Here is a 20,393-nt window from a genome sequence, read left to right as displayed (position 1 = left end):
TTCATAAAGAAACTATAACTTGTTCAAAGTCTTAAATTTTCTAATTCTGGCAATGAACCAATAAAATTTTTTGTTCTGTTTAATTTGTTCAAAATGTTTAGGCCCAACAACAAATGTTTAGGCCCAAAGTCTTATTTTCTAATTCTGGCAATGAACCAATAAAATTTTTTGTTCTGTTTAATTTGTTCAAAATGTTTAGGCCCAACAACAAAAGGAACCCGGGAAACAACAGCAGGTGGAGTTTTAATGTTGAAATTGATTTTGAGTCTGATTTTTATCAAACAGTGTAATTGTATAATTCTAGTTGTCAAGCATTGGTTAGTTACAATTAGGTATGTTTTCAATGTCATTTTAGCTTAATGTATATCTTTTAACTAAAATTTTATTGTAATGTGAATGCAGTATAATGTCATAAATTATGTTACATATAAGACTAATCTGCACTTTGTCTATTTCCTAGTTTCTGTGTAACTCCCATATGTGGTTATTTTCTTTTTTCTCAGATATTGAATCGAGACAAACTACCCAAACAGAACCAGGTGTGTCCTTAAAAATGAATCCATTTTTATACACTTCATAAAGAAACTATAACTTGTTCCAAGTCTTAAATTTTCTAATTCTGGCAATGAACCAATAAAATTTTTTGTTCTGTTTAATTTGTTCAAAATGTTTAGGCCCAACAACAAAAGGAACCTGGGAAACAACAGCAGGTGGAGTTTTAATGTTGAAATTGATTTTGAGTCTGATTTTTATCAAATATTGTAATTGCATAATTCTAGTTATCAACATTGGTTAGTTACAATTAGGTATGTTTTCAATGTCATTTTAGCTTAATGTATATCTTTTAACTAAAATTTTATTGTAATGTGATTGCAGTATAATGTCATGAATTATGTTACGTATAAGACTAATCTGCACTTTGTCTATTTCCTAGTTTCTGTGTAACTCTCATATGTGGTTATTTTCATTTTTCTCAGATATTGAATCGAGACAAACTACCCAAACAGAACCAGGTATGTCCTTAAAAATGAATCCATTTTAATACACTTCATAAAGAAACTTTAACTTGTTCAACATTTTGTAAAAATTCATTCATCTTCAAAGTCTTAAATTTTCTAATTCTGGCCATGAACCAATAAAATTTTTTGTTCTGTTTAATTTGTTCAAAATGTTTAGGCCCAACAACAAAAGGAACCTGGGAAACAACAGCAGGTGGAGTTTTAATGTTGAAATTGATTTTGAGTCTGATTTTTCTCAAACAGTGTAATTGCATAATTCTAGTTTTCAAGCATTGGTTAGTTACAATCAGGTATGTTTTCAATGTCATTTTAACTTAATGTATATCTTTTAACTAAAATTTTATTGTAATGTGATTGCAGTATAATGTCATGAATTATGTTACGTATAAGACTAATCTGCACTTTGTCTATTTCCTAGTTTCTGTGTAACTCTCATATGTGGTTATTTTCATTTTTCTCAGATATTGAATCGAGACAAACTACCCAAACAGAACCAGGTGTGTCCTTAAAAATGAATCCATTTTAATACACTTCATAAAGAAACTTTAACTTGTTCAACATTTTGTAAAAATTCATTCATCTTCAAAGTCTTAAATTTTCTAATTCTGGCAATGAACCAATAAAATTTTTTGTTCTGTTTAATTTGTTCAAAATGTTTAGGCCCAACAACAAAAGGAACCTGGGAAACAACAGCAGGTGGAGTTTTATTGTTGAAATTGATTCTGACTTCATGATTAATGTTATGAAAATTTTTCTATTTTTTTGGTGTTACTCTCATATGAGGTTACTCTTAAATGTTTCAGATACTGCACTGACACATACTCCACAAACAGAAGCAGGTGTGTCTTTACAAATTAATCTATTTCAATACAGTTACATTAAACTAACAGATGTTCACTTTTTTAAAATTTCACTTTGTTCTTCTTCTTCAGTCTTCTTCTACATTTTCTTATTAAGACAATTAATTTTTTTTTTTTTTTGGTCTTTTTAATTTGCTTAAAATATTTAGGAATGACATCAATAGGAACCTGGGAAACCTTTTGATTATTGTTTAATGTTATTTAAACTTCTTTTTTTTGTTCCACTCATCAGACTGATATTTTCTCCTTCTGACAATAAACCAATATATATACAGTCAGGTCCGGAAGTATTTGGACAATGAGAGAGTTTTTGTGATTTTGCTTTTATACACCACCACAATGGATTTGAAATAAAACAATCAAGATGTGATCGAAGTGTAGACTTTCAGCTTTATTTTAAGAAGTTCCACAAAAATATGGCATTTACCATTTAGGAATTACAGCCATTTTCAACAAAGTACCTCCATTTTCAGGGGCTCAAAGGTATTTGGACAAAATGACATAATTGTAAATATAACTATAATTTTAATACTTTGATGAAAATCCTTTGCAGTCAATGACTGCCTGAAGTCTGGAGCCCATGTTCTCAAAACTCAAATTCTGAGTTTCCTCCCTGGAGATGCTTTGCCAGGCCTTCACTGCAGCCACCTTCAGTTGCTGCTTGTTTGTGGGTCTTTCTGCCTTCAGTCTTGTCTTCAGTAAGTGAAAAGCATGCTCTATTGGGTTGAGATCAGGCGACTGACTTGACCATTGAAGAATATTCCATTTCTTTGCCTTCAAAAATTATCCACCTGCACTGTGAAGCGGCATCCTGTCAGTTTTGTAGCATTTGGCTGAATGTGAGCAGAGAGTATAGCCCTATACACCTCAGAATTCATCTTGCTACTTCTGTCAGCAGTCACATCATCAATAAACACCAGTGAGCCTGTTCCATTGGCAGCCATACATGCCCATGCCATAACACTACCTCCACCATGTTTGACACATGATGTGGTATACTTTGGATCATGAGCTGTTCCTTTCTTTCATCATACTTTTCTCTTCCCATCATTCTGGTACAAGTTAATCTTGGTTTCATCAGTCCAGAGAATCTTATTCCAGAACATGGGAGGCTTTTTTAGATGCTTTCTGGCAAAGTCTAATCTGGCTTTCCTGTTCTTGAATGTTACCAGTGGGTTGCACCTTGTTGTAAACCCTCTGTATTTACATTCATGAAGGCGTCTCTTGATTGTAGATTTTGACAATGATACGCCTACCTTCTCCAAGTATTCTTGGAGTATTCTTGACTTCTGTTGATGTTGTGAAGGGGTTTTTCTTCACCAAGGAAAGGATTCTGTGATCATCCACTTTAGTTGTCTTCCGTGGTCTTCCAGGACTTTCGATGTGAGTTGTTGAGCTCACCAGTGCTTTCTTTCTTTTTAAGAATGTACCCAACTGTTGATTTGGCCACACCTAAGGTTTTTGCTATCTCTCTTATAGATTTATGTTGTTTTTTCAGCCTAATGATGGCCTCCTTCACTTACATTGAGATCTCCTTGGACTTCATATTGGTAGCTCCAGTCGAACAGCTGCCAAATGCCAACTAAATACCTGATATCAACTCTAGACCTTTTATCTGCTTCATTTGTCTTGAAGTAATGAGGGAATGGACCGCACCTGGTCAATTAACTTCTTTTCAGTCATTTGTCCAAATACCTTTGAGCCCCTGAAAATGGAGATACTTTGCTTAAAATGGCTGTAATTCCCAAATGGTAAATGCCATATTTTTGTGGAAACTCTTAAAATAAAGCTGAAAGTCTACACTTCAATCACATCTTGATTGTTTTATTTCAAATCCATTGTGGTGGTGTATAAAGGCAAAATCACAAAAACTGTCATCGTCCAAATACTTCCAGACCTAACTGTATACAGTATATAATTTTTATTGTTTAGTTACAATTAGATCTTTTCACTGTCATTTTAGTTTAATATATATGGTTTAACTAAAATTTCATTCTAATGTGATTACAGTGTAATGTCCTAAAATATATTACCTATAAAACTAATTTTTAATGATGTTTTTCTATCTTCCCCAGATACTGAACCAACACAGTCTCCACACACAGAAGCAGGTGTGTTTTTTAAATGAATCTTTCTATTTAAAATTCATAATTAAAAAAAAATGTTAAATAGCCCCAGTTCCATACCTTTAAGCCTCTTCTTGAGGAAAAAAGAGAATTTTGGCTGTATGTTCCCTGACATTATTGCATGGTGTTTATAATGGCCAAAAATGGTTAAATGTCGTGAGTATCTGATTACATTTGCTAAGTTAATCCTCCATAATTATGCATGTTTACTTAATTTTCCAGCAATATTTATACCTATACTTATTGGTTTCTTTATTGGGTGCATAGTCAATACAGCCTGTTCAGCGTATCATATTTAATACAGGATATGCAACACTGCTTTATGATGGCACAGAGAAGTTATGTACCATTGGCCAGATGTACGCTAAAATGTATGCTACGGAGGGACATTGACAATTTAGGATAAATCATCAGAAAACTTTTGGAAGATTGTGAACTTTCATAAAGTTGTAATAAAGCATCAGCATTGGTACTCTTTGACCTATATCTATATGCTAAGGTAAAATTAGATCTAATGAAAAAAGAGGGCCCATCTGGCCCTTGACATGCCACTCCCTTTTCCAGGAGAGAACCATGGCCTTGGACTTGGTTTAGAGGACTTTTCATGCCAGCCGCTTCACACTTAACTTTGTGTCTGGTTAAATTGTGGTAGTAGTGTAGTTTCATGCTTCAATTAACAGTAGCACCTGCATCATGTAGTTCCTCAGGGAACATTGTACCTCATACAAATTTTCAGAGATCTCTGTGAGTTATAGTTAGCCCGAGTTATTTAGAGTCAACCTAAAACTGATTCCTGTGTTAAAGACTGAGGAGAGCTTTCAGTTTGCTGCTGCGTGGTTGTCATAGGTCACTAGTAAGTTTTGTTTTCTTTTATATGCTTACCTCAGCTTTGAGTTTAGGACTCATTGTGTTAAAATGACTTCCATCATTAGTCACTTTATTACAAATCCTTCTACAGAGAGGTTAGAGATATGCACCAAAGAACAACTGCTAAAAGTCACTGAGCATTACTCTACATTGCTAACCAGCCATGATACAAAACTAAAAGAGTCTCTGCAAGTCACTGTAAGAATGGCCCTGGTAGACAGGGGATTGATTGAAAAGGTAGAAGAGTTAGGTAGAAGCCTTTCTCTCTGAATCAAGTAATGACAGTGACATAAAGCTTATCAAATGGTATAGCAGGAAAGAAAATTACAGTTTGAAGCACAGAAGCTTAGATTTGAAATGGAGGATAAGGTTCTTAATGAGAAAGAATTAGAAAATGAGCTTGAGGTTAAATGCCTAGAACAACAGTTAGGAGTTAAAGACACTGAAGCAAGAATGCCAGTGTGAATGTGAAAACAAGGAAAAAGAAATAACATTATGGATATTAGAATCTGAGCATGGGAGGGGTGATTTGCCTTAAAAAAGCAAATTCCATCTGCTATAGAGATTAAGATAGAGTTAAAATGAATTTCTCCACCTGATCGTCCTCCTGTATCTCCTGCCATTCCCTTCCCATGCATTGACATCTGTAGCAATGTACAATTAGTGCGGATAAAGATGTTGAGAAGTATTTTTCTTAGTTTGAAAATGTAGCTACTTCTCTGAAATGGCCAAAAGTGGCATGGACCTTGCTGCTACTGTACAGAGTGTATTGTCTGGGAAGGGTCGTTGAACTAAAGCCAACGTATATGTTCACTTTAATTTGAATTTAGTATTATATATAACCTCTAATGCTAGTCCTGGGGTGAGCATGTTTACTGTAATGCTAGTTTGTATGTTACTATAATATGAGGTTATTTTTGTCTTTTTTGTTACAGTTACTGAACCAACAAAACCTCCACAAACAGCAGCAGGTGTGTTTTGTGGATAACAGTACATCATCAGTTAATCAATCTCCTCTAGGCCCCTAAATTTTCCATATTTAAATACAATTTTACTGGAAAACTGTACATTTGTCAACTGTTGCTTTTAGTTTTACTCTGAAACAAGTTACAATTTATTATTATTTCTGAATAGACAAGGAAACACTAAAAATCTTTCTCTCTTCAACTTGTTTAAACAGTTTCAAGCACGACAACAGAAGCATCCAGGGACACAGCACCAGGTGGAGTTTTAATGTTAATTAGAATATTAATATTGATAAATGAGTAAATGACTGATTTTGCTCCTGAAACAAATGCGTTGTTGACATTAAATTAAATTGCAATTACATGTAAGTAATTTAAATTAATGTGTATCTAATGTTTCAATTCAGATTTAGTGTAATTTGTTACTGTATTTACTGTATGTGTTACCTATAATGTGATGTAATTAAACTAAATTCAACGTATATGTTCACTTTAATTTGAATTTAGTGTTACATATTACCTCTAATGCTAGTCCTGGGGTGAGCATGTTTACTGTAATGCTAGTTTGTGTGTTACTATAATATGAGGTTATTTTTGTCTTTTTTGTTACAGTTACTGAACCAACAAAACCTCCACAAACAGCAGCAGGTGTGTTTTGTGGATAACAGTACATCATCAGCTAATCAATCTCCTCTAGGCCCCCAAATTTTCCACATTTTAATACAATTTTACTGGAAAACGTCTCCAGGTTATGTATGTAACCATGGTTCCCCGAAGGGAACGAGACGCTGCGTTGAAACGCTATGGGAACACCTTCAGCGTGACCGCGCTCTGAATTACATGTCTAATCAGTCTAATTAATGGCGAGACGTCACGGGCGGGGTGACGGAACGACCCGGAAGCATAAAAGCCCGAGCGGCATGCGCCGCGCTAGCTTTCAAGAAATGAGGCAAGCGCGGCAGGGATGCCGGAAGTGTGGCACCGAGACGCAGCGTCTCGTTCCCTTCGGGGAACCATGGTTACATACGTAACCTGGAGACGTTCCCCTTCAGGAACTCGAGCTGCGTCGAAACGCTATGGGAACGAGTATGCCCACGCCGCCAGACTTACAAATCCCTGCCTAGTGTGGGAAAGGCACAGCTAAGGCAAAAGGACAGAAGAGCCAGGAGTGGCTCGCATATCCAGGTCATAAAACCTGGCAAAGGTCAGGGGCGTGGACCATCCCGCCGCGTCGCAGATGTCCTGTAAGGACACACCTGCCAGAAAGGCCTTAGAGGCTGCCACCGCTCGGGTAGAGTGAGCCTTGACCCCCAGGGGACTGGGGAGACCAGAGGACTCGAAAGCCAGAGAAATGGATTCTACAATCCACCGGCTGAGGGTCTGCTTAGAAGCAGGAAAACCCCTCTTAGGGGGACCAAAGCACACAAGCAATTGGTCCGCCTTTCTCCACAGGGCAGTTCTGTGGACGTACGCGTCCAGTGCTCGCACTGGACATGTACAGTTGAGCTTCCGATGGTCGGGCTCCCGAAAGGGAGGAGGACAGAAGGCCTGCAGCACGACCGGCCGTGGTGTCGAGGAGGGAACTTTCGGTACGTACCCCGCTCGGGGGTACAAGAACGCTTTGGCCAGACCGGGCGCAAAGTCTAAGTAAGAAGGGGCCACAGAGAGGGCCTGAAGATCCCCCACTCTCCTAAGAGAGGAAATCGCCAAGAGAAAGGCAGTTTTCAACGTCAAAAGACGGTCCGAAATCTCCTCTATGGGCTCGAAGGGGGGGTTTACAGAGAGCCTCTAAAACCACGGCCAGGTCCCAAGGAGGGACCCGAGATCGCACTGGAGGTCTGAGCCTCAGCGCACCGCGGAGGAAACGTGTAACCAGGGGGTGCCTGCCCACTGACTGACCACTGAGGGGGGCGTGGCAAGCCGCAATAGCCGCCACGTAGACCTTCAGGGTGGAGTGGGTCAGCCCTGCGGATAGACGGGCCTGCAGGAACTCCAGCACTGTACCAACTGGGCAGTGAACAGGGTCGAGCCGGCGGTCTCCGCACCAGGAAGTGAAAAGTTTCCACTTCAGGGCGTACAGTTTCCTCGTTGAGGGAGCTCTGGACTGGAGGATGGTCTCAACAACCTCGGCTGAGAGACCGGAAGCTCTAAGTTGTGCCCCGTCAGAGGCCACACCCACAGCTTCCACAACTCCGGGCGGGGGTGAAGGATGTCGCCCCCCGCCTGTGAGAGGAGGTCCCTCAGCAGCCCTGGGCCCAAACCGTCAGGGCTTCTTCGCCGCGGCCCTCCTCGACAGAAGTACGGTCCTCAGATCCGTTTTAGTGTCGGAGGGACCGGGCCTGGAGCGCCGTCGAGACTCCCGGTCCCGCCTCGGACCATACACGGAGGGGGCTGCCCCCGCCCGGCAGCCCCACGAGAGCGACGAGGGAGAAACCGCTGAAAGGCCACAGCCTGAGCGCGAGCCTGTTGGTACCTGTCGACGACAGAGTCTACCGCGTCGCCGAACAGGCCAGAAGGAGCCACTGGGGCGTCCATAAGAACGACCCTGTCCTTCTCCTTCATGTCGGACAGGGTCAGCCAAAGGTGCCTCTCCGCCGCCACCAGGACTGCCATAGACCAGCCGATAGCACGGGCGGTCTCCTTGGTGGCGCGGAAGGAAAGGTCAGCAGCCCGCCTGAGCTCCTCCAGGTGCTCAGACGGCCCATCATCCAGCTCTTTGAGCAGGTCGGCCTGGTACGCCTGTAAGACGCCCATAGTGTGCAGACACGCACCGGCCTGACCCGCTGCCGCGTACGCTTTGCCCACGAGCGCCGAGGTGGTACGCAACGGCTTAGTGGGCAGCACCGGAGCCTTCAGGGACGATGCCGCGTCAGGGGACAGCTAGCGTCTGTTCAACCCTGGGCATCGTCCTATAACCAGCCACGTCAAGCCCCGCCACATTAGCATAATGAGAGGAGGCGGGAGTAAATAGACGGGCGGAAAAGGGCCTGTTCCACGACCTCGACACCTCGGTGTGGAGGTCAGGAAAGAACGGCAGGCTCCGGGGTGGAGGTGGCGGTCTGCTGCGCAAAAAGCGCTCATCAAGCTTCGACCTTGCCGGCGAAACCCGAGTCTCAGCGGGCCAGTCGATACTCAACTTAGTGACGGCCCGCGAAACCACCTCCAGCAGCTCCTCATATTGGGGAGACTGCGGCTCAGGATCGGCGCCCTCCACGTCAACCTCCTCGGAGGAAGACAGGCGGAGCGCCAGGCCCGCTCCCCGGGGGGAAGAAACCGCAGAGCGTGCTTCCGAACCCAGGGAGCAGACGGTAGATCTGGAGAGTGAGGAAGGAGAAAAGGGCTCGCCCGTCTCCATTCCCTCCGCCAGATCTAGCTGCGAGCCCCACGAATGCAGATGTCGCTCTGCCTCGGCAGAAGCGGGGCCGGCACCGCGAGGCTCGCGAGTGAAGGTTCCCTCCTCGAAGAGAGCCTTCCGAGAGCGGAGCACGCGCAGCGACAAACAGACAACGCAAAGGCTGTGTGTATCACCGCCCGTGATATAACGCGGGCAGGGAGGGACACACAGCCTAAAACGCTGTCCGCTAATCTCGCCCTTCCGGTGTTTCGTTTTGTCTTTGGCCTTAGACATGCCGCCGACAACACAAAATAGACAAACAATATGACAGACAATATGACATAGAGCGCTTGCTGAATGACAGAAAAGCTAGCGCGGCGCATGCCGCTCGGGCTTTTATGCTTCCGGGTCGTTCCGTCACCCCGCCCGTGACGTCTCGCCATTAATTAGACTGATTAGACATGTAATTCAGAGCGCGGTCACGCTGAAGGCGTTCCCATAGCGTTTTGACGCAGCTCGAGTTCCTGAAGGGGAACTGTACATTTGTCAACTGTTGCTTTAAGTTTTATTCTGAACCAAGTTACAATTTATTATTATTTCTGAATAGACAAGGAAATACTAAAAATCTTTCTCTCTTCAACTTGTTTGAACAGTTTCAAGCACGACAACAAAAGCATCCAGCGACACAGCACCAGGTGGAGTTTTAATGTTAATTAGAATATTAATATTGATAAATGAGTAAATGACTGATTTTGCTCCTGAAACAAATGTGTTGTTGACATTAAATTAAATTGCAATTACATGTAAGTAATTTAAATCAATGTGTATCTAATGTTTCAATTCAGATTTAGTGTAATTTGTTACTGTATTTACTGTATGTGTTACCTATAATGTGATGTAATTAAACTAAATTCAAGTATATGTTCACTTTAATTTGAATTTAGTGTTACATATTACCTCTAATGCTAGTCCTGGGGTGAGCATGTTTACTGTAATGCTAGTTTGTGTGTTACTATAATATGAGGTTATTTTTGTCTTTTTTGTTACAGTTACTGAACCAACAAAACCTCCACAAACAGCAGCAGGTGTGTTTTGTGGATAACAGTACATCATCAGCTAATCAATCTCCCCTAGGCCCCTAAATTTTCCATATTTAAATACAATTTTACTGTAAAACTACGTTTGTCAACTGTTGCTTTAAGTTTTATTCTGAACCAAGTTACAATTTATTATTATTTTTGAATAGACAAGGAAACACTAAAAATCTTTATCTCTTCAACTTGTTTAAACAGTTTCAAGCACGACAACAGAAGCATCCAGGGACACAGCACCAGGTGGAGTTTTAATGTTAATTAGAATATTAATATTGATAAATGAGTAAATGACTGATTTTGCTCCTGAAACAAATGTGTTGTTGACATTAAATTAAATTGCAATTACATGTAAGTAATTTAAATCAATGTGTATCTAATGTTTCAATTCAGATTTAGTGTAATTTGTTACTGTATTTACTGTATGTGTTACCTATAATGTGATGTAATTAAACTAAATTCAAGTATATGTTCACTTTAATTTGAATTTAGTGTTACATATTACCTCTAATGCTAGTCCTGGGGTGAGCATGTTTACTGTAATGCTAGTTTGTGTGTTACTATAATATGAGGTTATTTTTGTCTTTTTTGTTACAGTTACTGAACCAACAAAACCTCCACAAACAGCAGCAGGTGTGTTTTGTGGATAACAGTACATCATCAGCTAATCAATCTCCCCTAGGCCCCTAAATTTTCCATATTTAAATACAATTTTACTGTAAAACTACGTTTGTCAACTGTTGCTTTAAGTTTTATTCTGAACCAAGTTACAATTTATTATTATTTTTGAATAGACAAGGAAACACTAAAAATCTTTATCTCTTCAACTTGTTTAAACAGTTTCAAGCACGACAACAGAAGCATCCAGGGACACAGCACCAGGTGGAGTTTTAATGTTAATTAGAATATTAATATTGATAAATGAGTAAATGACTGATTTTGCTCCTGAAACAAATGTGTTGTTGACATTAAATTAAATTGCAATTACATGTAAGTAATTTAAATCAATGTGTATCTAATGTTTCAATTCAGATTTAGTGTAATTTGTTACTGTATTTACTGTATGTGTTACCTATAATGTGATGTAATTAAACTAAATTCAAGTATATGTTCACTTTAATTTGAATTTAGTGTTACATATTACCTCTAATGCTAGTCCTGGGGTGAGCATGTTTACTGTAATGCTAGTTTGTGTGTTACTATAATATGAGGTTATTTTTGTCTTTTTTGTTACAGTTACTGAACCAACAAAACCTCCACAAACAGCAGCAGGTGTGTTTTGTGGATAACAGTACATCATCAGCTAATCAATCTCCCCTAGGCCCCTAAATTTTCCATATTTAAATACAATTTTACTGTAAAACTACGTTTGTCAACTGTTGCTTTAAGTTTTATTCTGAACCAAGTTACAATTTATTATTATTTTTGAATAGACAAGGAAACACTAAAAATCTTTATCTCTTCAACTTGTTTAAACAGTTTCAAGCACGACAACAGAAGCATCCAGGGACACAGCACCAGGTGGAGTTTTAATGTTAATTAGAATATTAATATTGATAAATGAGTAAATGACTGATTTTGCTCCTGAAACAAATGTGTTGTTGACATTAAATTAAATTGCAATTACATGTAAGTAATTTAAATCAATGTGTATCTAATGTTTCAATTCAGATTTAGTGTAATTTGTTACTGTATTTACTGTATGTGTTACCTATAATGTGATGTAATTAAACTAAATTCAAGTATATGTTCACTTTAATTTGAATTTAGTGTTACATATTACCTCTAATGCTAGTCCTGGGGTGAGCATGTTTACTGTAATGCTAGTTTGTGTGTTACTATAATATGAGGTTATTTTTGTCTTTTTTGTTACAGTTACTGAACCAACAAAACCTCCACAAACAGCAGCAGGTGTGTTTTGTGGATAACAGTACATCATCAGTTAATCAATCTCCTCTAGGCCCCCAAATTTTCCACATTTAAATACAATTTTACTGTAAAACTGTACATTTGTCAACTGTTGCTTTAAGTTTTATTCTGAAACAAGTTACAATTTATTATTATTTCTGAATAGACAAGGAAACACTAAAAATCTTTATCTCTTCAACTTGTTTAAACAGTTTCAAGCACGACAACAGAAGCATCCAGGGACACAGCACCAGGTGGAGTTTTAATGTTAATTAGAATATTAATATTGATAAATGAGTAAATGACTGATTTTGCTCCTGAAACAAATGTGTTGTTGACATTAAATTAAATTGCAATTACATGTAAGTAATTTAAATTAATGTGTATCTAATGTTTCAATTCAGATTTAGTGTAATTTGTTACTGTATTTACTGTATGTTACCTATAATGTGATGTAATTAAACTAAATTCAACGTATATGTTCACTTTAATTTGAATTTAGTGTTACATATTACCTCTAATGCTAGTCCTGGGGTGAGCATGTTTACTGTAATGCTAGTTTGTGTGTTACTATAATATGAGGTTATTTTTGTCTTTTTTGTTACAGTTACTGAACCAACAAAACCTCCACAAACAGCAGCAGGTGTGTTTTGTGGATAACAGTACATCATCAGTTAATCAATCTCCTCTAGGCCCCCAAATTTTCCACATTTAAATACAATTTTACTGTAAAACTGTACATTTGTCAACTGTTGCTTTAAGTTTTATTCTGAACCAAGTTACAATTTATTATTATTTCTGAATAGACAAGGAAACACTAAAAATCTTTATCTCTTCAACTTGTTTAAACAGTTTCAAGCACGACAACAGAAGCATCCAGGGACACAGCACCAGGTGGAGTTTTAATGTTAATTAGAATATTAATATTGATAAATGAGTAAATGACTGATTTTGCTCCTGAAACAAATGTGTTGTTGACATTAAATTAAATTGCAATTACATGTAAGTAATTTAAATTAATGTGTATCTAATGTTTTAATTCAGATTTAGTGTAATTTGTTACTGTATTTACTGTATGTGTTACCTATAATGTGATGTAATTAAACTAAATTCAACGTATATGTTCACTTTAATTTGAATTTAGTGTTACATATTACCTCTAATGCTAGTCCTGGGGCGAGGATGTTTACTGTAATGCTAGTTTGTGTGTTACTATAATATGAGGTTATTTTTGTCATCTTTTTTGTTACAGTTACTGAACCAACAAAACCTCCACAAACAGTAGCAGGTGTGTTTTGCAGACAACAGCACATAATTACCCCTCTTAGTAACCGAGTCGATTCTCTGTGAGCTTCTGTTGTTAAGTTATGGGAAATGTCACAGGTGTCATGTCGATGGAAAATATATCCTCATACTTGGCATTTGCTCAGTACATTCCTGGTTAAAATGTTTAATTTGACGTAGACAGTTACATGTTGCTGTGCAGGCCGGGTGGACTGTCTTTCTGGTCGGATGAACATTACCATCAGTAAATTGTATATGGACTCACTGGGCTACAGCTGGAATGATCTTTACTTAGGTGACCTTAACTGCAAAGCTTCAACCAACAACTATTATATCACCTTCAACTTCCCGCTCAGGAGCTGCAACACCAGGAGGAAGGTAATGCTATGCTTCACAGAAACAACAGACGTACCACATTCAACAGTGTTAATTCAGACCTGTAGAACAGGAGACTCTTCCCATGTATTAGTAAACACGAATATCCTTTAATACACAATTTCACAGGCTTCTTGATTAAAATATTTACTTTGTCACTTAAAATGGCTGGCTGTTAAACTGATTATCATTTGTACAAATCACAAAGGGCCATATTCAGATTTGATTTACAGTATGTATGTGTAGTGAGGAGTTGATATCAAAATTACTTACATTACTACTAATACCTCATGACAAGCGCTACTCAGAAGTTATGCAGAGTCTCAGTTATGCACAATTCTGACCTTGGACTGAAGCACCTTTTCTGCATGATATTTGCTCTAGAAGGAGTGGCATTAAGTTCAGCACCACTGTCTGTTAATTTGATGTAATCATGATATCACACTGAAATTCACATGTTTAGGTTGTAAATACGTTCACAAAAACTACAGAATGCCATTTGAGGGCAATATTAAATACATAAAATTACACTATTTAGTAATTAATAGTATCATCCCTGTAAAGTCCATGAAAAGATTTATCACTTAGAGGACATCAGGAGTAAGCACAAGTGCTTGGGTTTAAAGTTGGTGGTCGAGACGCTATTGAAAAACTCCATCTTGAATGCTTCTACTAAAGAAAAATCTGGCACTCTCAGATGTCTAAACTACATGCAGGTCATTTTTAATAATCTGAAAAGGGCACCTAGAAAATCTATCTTAAGAACATATATAACACAACTCTGTATTCAACTTTCCCTGTGTAAATATTGACATAACTCAACAACTTGGTCACCCAGAACTAACATTATTTCATAGACAAGTTTGTTTGTGATTAACATGTAATACAAGCTATATATAAAACAGATTTCCTCTTTTTTTGCAATCTGTGGTGCATGTGCACCTATTAAAACAATGAAGAATTAATCAGACCCTTCATTCAGTACTTTTTGAAGCAATGACTGGTGTTTAGGATTCTTGGTTCTGATGACGCAAGCTTGGCACTCCTTTGAGGGTCATCTTCTGTTTCTCTCTGGAGAACATCTAAAGATCTCTCATGTTGCATGGGGGACATTGCTATACCGTGTTTTCAGGTCTTTCCAGAAATGTTCAATCAAGTTTAAGGCCAAGCTCTTTTCATTGCAAGACATTCACATAATCATACCAAAGCCACTCCTGCATTGTTTCCGCTGTTTTTTTTTTTGGTCATTGGTGTGTTAAAAGGTGAATCTTCAACCCAGTCAAAGTCCCTGAGCACTGTTGAGCAGGTTGATCGGTTTGATCCTGTCTCCTTGGTCCTGATGGGCTTCCCAGTTCCTGCAGCAGCAAAACCTCCTCACAGCATAATACTGAAACCACTGAGCCTCAGTGTAGGGGATGAATCAGCCAAGTGACAAGCATTGCATGTTTTACTCAAGATGTAATACTTGTCATTTCAGCCAAAGAGTTTAATCTTTAATCTTTATCAGACCATAGAATCTTCTTTCTCAAGGCCTGGGAGTATTTTAGGTGCCTTTTGGCCAATACGCCAAGTGAGCCATCACTTTTTACTTAGAGGTGGCTTACAGCTGGTCAGGGTTGCATGAGTAAGATCTAGATATGGGCTGGAGCTTGTTCACCTCAGGATGATAAGAGATGGAGTTTATAGGCCACAGACTAGTAGGACTGGATACTTATAGATCACACAATGAAGCAATAAGATTTTGAATTTGCTCAAGCAGGCATAATGAGTTCAGTATAACTTGAAGGTGTAGGTGAAGCTTCTAAGCAAAGGACATAGCTTGATAGTAGTTAGTAAACACTCAGTGAACATGGAGCATGTGATCTTGCACTGTAGGCCTGAAGATGGCAGGCAAGTAGGAGCTAGATGGGAGCAGGATGTTGTAGACCTCAAGATGGCGGCATTGGTGTATGGCGCAGGATGAATAGTATGAAGGAGTAGGATAAAGTTCAGTGGGGCAGGAAAAGTAGCTTGTATACCTTAAAACAGTAGGATCAGGTACAGGACAGGTGCAGGAGGCTGTTGGCCTCAGGATAGGCACCCCATGATTGGAGTAGCAAGACAGGTACTAAAAGGAGAGAAAAAATGTTCAGTATAATGTAGCAATATATTGATTACTCTGTGTAGCATCAGTGTCAACTTCTCAGGAGCATGTATGGACAACATGTTCCAGAGCTGGAAGAAGGATGCTCTAATAAGATGGGTCCCTGTCAACCATGAGACCAAGAATATAAGCTCTGGTGCATGATTTAAAATTGACAAAATGACTGAATTATGTCATTCATCAACAAAATTCAGGCAAAGGCTTCTCTTCAGATACCAACACAATTGTCGACTCTTTACAAGCTGCATCTTGTGGTACAAGCAGGAAGGAACATATCTTCTGACCTTAGACTTCTTTTTTTAAACTTGTACGCTATCCACCAGTTAGCTATAATAGTGCAGGGTTGAGATGTTTCCTTTTCTAGCAGCTTTTCATTGTAATACAGTATCTGTGTTTACTGCTCCCCCAACAGATCCGCAACGGACACATTATTTACACCAATAATGTAAAAGCAATCAAGTCCTCATTGTACGCAATCAGTGCTGACTTCCTTCTGGAGGTGAGCTGCGTGATCAGGCCCAACGCCATTGTTGAGACGTTCTATGAAGCCTGGGAGATCACAAACGCTACCATCATTGGAGGTGGTCAGTTTAACCCCATCATCACCTTTTACCACTCCAGCGACTTCTCCTACCCCATCACTGATTTGTCCTACCGAGTGGGCTTTGGTCAGGAACTGTTTGTGCAGGTGCGGCTGAGAGAAGCTGATCCCAGCCTCGACCTGTTCATTGACTCCTGTGTGGCCTCACCCAACCAAGACTTCACCGCCCACACCCACGACCTCATTCGCAATGGGTACATCACACACACACACGCACACATACACACAGGGTCATTATCATCCTCTAAACTTGTATATAAATAGCCTTCATGTGATATTAGAATTATATAAACAGCAAGTTTCTAACCCAAGTACACTTTTATGGGGTCTAAGGTGGGGGTGTTTTGTCTTATTTAAGAAACAGAAATTTTTGTGGATTCAGACTTTTCTATGCATCAGGTCATCTGATATTTTTAAGTTTTTTTTCTTCTGTGGTGTTCTTCTGTTCTTGTTTGAAGGTGTCCGAGAAACAACACACACATCTACACGAACGGAGAGAATTATTATGCTCGGTTCCGGTTCCATGCACCCATCTTCCTGCCTGCACGTAGCCCTGTCTTCCTCAAATGTGAAGTCTTGATCTGCGCTGACGACGACTACAACTCACGATGTCGCCAAGGATGCCGTCATCACAGGAAGAGAAGCTTGAGCTCCACCCACTATGCTGAGGTCGTGACACTTGGACCAATCATACTCAAAGGTCAGAGGTTAACTCAGATTCTTCTCAATGGCTGTGTTCTGATTCTGATTTTAATGCAACTCCTGTTTTAATGGTTATGCATCTGTACTAAATGAGGAAACCTCATGATTAAAAAAAAAGCACATTTTGTATTTAAAGACTGCAGCTAACAGCCCCGTTTGATTTTTGTTGTATTTTGATTTTTTTTTTTTTTTTTGAAATCATGCTTATAAAACAGGACAAGCATGTGGTGCAAAGCATATACAATATTGCTAGAATCCATATTTTGTTTAAGAGGCATAATTTCTGAGCAATGAAAGTCCGTTTTCAAAAGCCAGGATAAAGTGTTTTCTTAGTTTAGACAGATTTGATGGAGAAGGTTATCCAAGTTATTCCAATTCTGTTCACATTATAAAGGAATGTTACGGGTTGTTAGATTGCTATATCATAAATCACGATGAAAGGTTATACCACTATTGTGAAATGAAAAATGGAAGCCAACAACAAATATGTAAGGAATAAAACACTGTGTCATGCTGTTACAGTAAAATAATCAGTGTCAGAGTGGTGCAATAAAGCCATCCCAATGTTATTTTCTGTTACACAGCACTGACACTGGAGACTCTTTCCATAAATGTAAAATAAACATCAAAAGTCCCTGTGAATCAGCTGATACTATAGAAACAGTAACGTATTATGACGAGCGCATTAATATAAACCTGTGATTTGCAGCTGCACTACTGTCAGAGCTGCTGTTATAGAAAATTAATCAACACCTTCTGACCAATCACAATCCAGAATTCAACAGCACTGTGGTGTCAAGTCTATATAAATTTTATTTTTTAAAAATATAATTCTATTCCTCATTTTTACAGGTCCATAGGAGGCTGCAGCCAAGAATGAAGAGAAGAAAGAGGAGTGAACTTACAGCAACTAATCATTTAAACCATTTAATCCAATTAACACAGTATCATTTTACTAACCTTCTAATAAAGCATTCTTTAAAGGCACAGCAGTGTGATGAAGTGTGTGTTATGGGGAAAAACTCCTTTACTTGTTAAAGTCAACAATAGCCACAGAGACATGGGACACCATTTTAATCGATTAACATTTAACATTTTAACACCAGAAATTTCAGCACTTTCAGTATATCATTGTTCAGATTAGAGGTTTCATATGAAATATAATGAAGTGTGATGTGTTGCTTAGAGACATTCAGGAGAAAGAAAAAAAAAAGAGAGAATATGGAGATAAAGAAGAGGTAAATAAGAGAAGCAAAACATAATCAACTAATCATTTCAGCTGACTGATTAACTGACTCTGCAATCTCACTTTTATATAAATACATCATAATGACGGACTGGCCCAGGCGCTGAGCCAACTAAAAACTGATGTGCACACTGTACTAACAAAGAGGTAGGGCCTAGAGAAGTGGGGCTAGGCCTTGGGAAGCAAATTTATTGAACACCACCTCCCAAGAGGGGAAAAAAAAAATTAAAAGGTTCCTCCCACACTGGGTCTGAACCTCGGGCTGGAGGATTCAGAGACCAACATGCAGCTCAGTGAGCTACCAACCAGCACAAACAAATAACTAGAAGTGGAACTAGCTAAAGGCTTGAGAAGAGTAGAAGGAAATTTTGACTTCAAATGGAAATAAGTAAACTTAAGTTTTTACAGTTTTTTTTTTTTTTTTTTTTTTAAAAAGAAACTGGAGAAGGCCAGGAAAAAAAACCCAAGAGACAAGCTCAAAGAGTTTTGGTCTGATGTAGCAAGACAGCTTGAGAGAGAAACTCAAGAACCTTTACCAAATTACCAGCTTAGTCTGAGTACAGCACTCAATAAAGAGAACTCAAGACTAAGCATTTGAGTGATCGGTTCCCAGTCATTAAATAGGCCAGTCACAAGTGGAGCCGATTACCACTAATTACTGAGTGGCAGCTCTCTGTCTCCCTCTGGTGGAAGATGGTGGCCATGGCAGCCTGTCTCTTACATCCATAAATATGTGCAGTAGGTCAAACTGAACGAATTACAAGCATGAGCTTTTTCAGTGTGTTCAGTGATATAAGTGAATAGTTTTCTTAGTTAAAGCCTTTGATCTCTGAACTATATATATCTTAATTTTTAATTTTGTGGAGCATTCACAAAACAAGACAGTTCCTGTTATTACGTTATAGCAGCTTTAAACAGTGCTTTTCTCACCAGCCTCTTTTTTCTCCCTCTTTAAATTAATGACATTTAAAAAATGCAAAGTGTAAACTCCTCTATCCTGAGGATGTCAGAAAACTTAAAGTTACAGCTTTACCTCTGACTGCTACAAAGTGCTAACACTGGAGACTCCTTCCATAAATGTTACATAAACATCTCCTTACAGAAAACTCCATCAGATCAATGATTATTTATTTTGTTTGCTTAATAACACTTTTATTTATTCTTTTATTTTTAGGCATAGATTATTTGCTCTGTCTTGTAACAGCACAAGTCCCTGTGAATAAGCTGTTAATATAAACCTGTGATTTGTAGCTGTGTATTGTCAGAGCTGCTGTTAGAGAAAATTAATCAACACCTTTTGACTGAACACAACAACGCTGTGGAGAAAATATAGTTATGCTCTCCACACAAATGTACAAACATGTGACAAATGTGGACAAAATTTAATCAAGAAGATTCAAAAGCAGACCTACAGACTTTATACGTTTAAGTTTTGTCAAAAATCATGAAAGTGCTTCATATACTATTTTTTTTTAACTTTTGTTTGTTTGTTTGTTTGTTTTTGCTTTGTTACAGTGGTGAAAATCACAACCCACCATTTTCAATGTTATATTCACTCTTGACTTCTTACTCAGTAGCCTGTTCACCTGGTCACTGAAATTCAATAGGTTTAATCCAAACCCTAATAACTGAAAAACTAGTCACCAATAAATACTGTCAAGTTGGACTTACAATGCGTTTTGTCAGTGAAAATTTCAGGAATAAAAATGATCAAAAATATATATCCAGAATATTATTTCTTATTATTATTAAATAATGAGCCTGATATGTCGCTGCAAAGAGTTGACCTAGAACACGTCAACTTCCAGGTTCCAGATTTTTAATTTTGGACTACTGTAACTTACCCATCTAGTGGAAAAGTGAGCTTGCATT

At 38.7% G+C, this 20,393-nt stretch overlaps 1 protein-coding gene across 1 annotated transcript; it reads left to right on the top strand.

Annotated features, from left to right (window-relative positions):
* The first annotated feature begins 1,483 nt into the window (after positions 1-1,483).
* On the top strand, positions 1,484-18,262 carry LOC113547729 (CUB and zona pellucida-like domain-containing protein 1). The gene is made up of 23 exons (XM_053237771.1): positions 1,484-1,516; positions 1,680-1,715; positions 1,823-1,858; positions 3,955-3,990; positions 5,808-5,843; positions 6,053-6,094; positions 6,450-6,485; positions 9,825-9,866; positions 10,221-10,256; positions 10,464-10,505; positions 10,860-10,895; positions 11,103-11,144; positions 11,499-11,534; positions 11,742-11,783; positions 12,138-12,173; positions 12,383-12,424; positions 12,778-12,813; positions 13,023-13,064; positions 13,423-13,458; positions 13,657-13,832; positions 16,385-16,767; positions 17,032-17,273; positions 18,128-18,262. Exons 20-23 carry the CDS (start codon positions 13,683-13,685, stop codon positions 18,133-18,135), a joined length of 783 nt encoding a protein of 260 aa, XP_053093746.1. The 5' UTR covers positions 1,484-1,516; positions 1,680-1,715; positions 1,823-1,858; positions 3,955-3,990; positions 5,808-5,843; positions 6,053-6,094; positions 6,450-6,485; positions 9,825-9,866; positions 10,221-10,256; positions 10,464-10,505; positions 10,860-10,895; positions 11,103-11,144; positions 11,499-11,534; positions 11,742-11,783; positions 12,138-12,173; positions 12,383-12,424; positions 12,778-12,813; positions 13,023-13,064; positions 13,423-13,458; positions 13,657-13,682; the 3' UTR covers positions 18,136-18,262.
* Positions 18,263-20,393: the final 2,131 nt, after the last annotated feature.

This window comes from Pangasianodon hypophthalmus, chromosome 10, assembly GCF_027358585.1.
Source record: "Pangasianodon hypophthalmus isolate fPanHyp1 chromosome 10, fPanHyp1.pri, whole genome shotgun sequence".
Classification (NCBI taxonomy): Eukaryota; Metazoa; Chordata; class Actinopteri; order Siluriformes; family Pangasiidae; genus Pangasianodon; species Pangasianodon hypophthalmus.
This window is presented reverse-complemented; position numbering and strand designations above follow the sequence as displayed.

Excerpts from the sequence above, each read along its gene's own strand:
- LOC113547729 (XM_053237771.1), top strand. The coding sequence starts at position 13,683 with ATGAACATTACCATCAGTAAATTGTATATGGACTCACTGGGCTACAGC. Across the intron at positions 13,833-16,384 it reads GCTGCAACACCAGGAGGAAG|ATCCGCAACGGACACATTAT; the intron begins GTAATGCTATGC and ends CTCCCCCAACAG. Across the intron at positions 16,768-17,031 it reads CACGACCTCATTCGCAATGG|GTGTCCGAGAAACAACACAC; the intron begins GTACATCACACA and ends TCTTGTTTGAAG.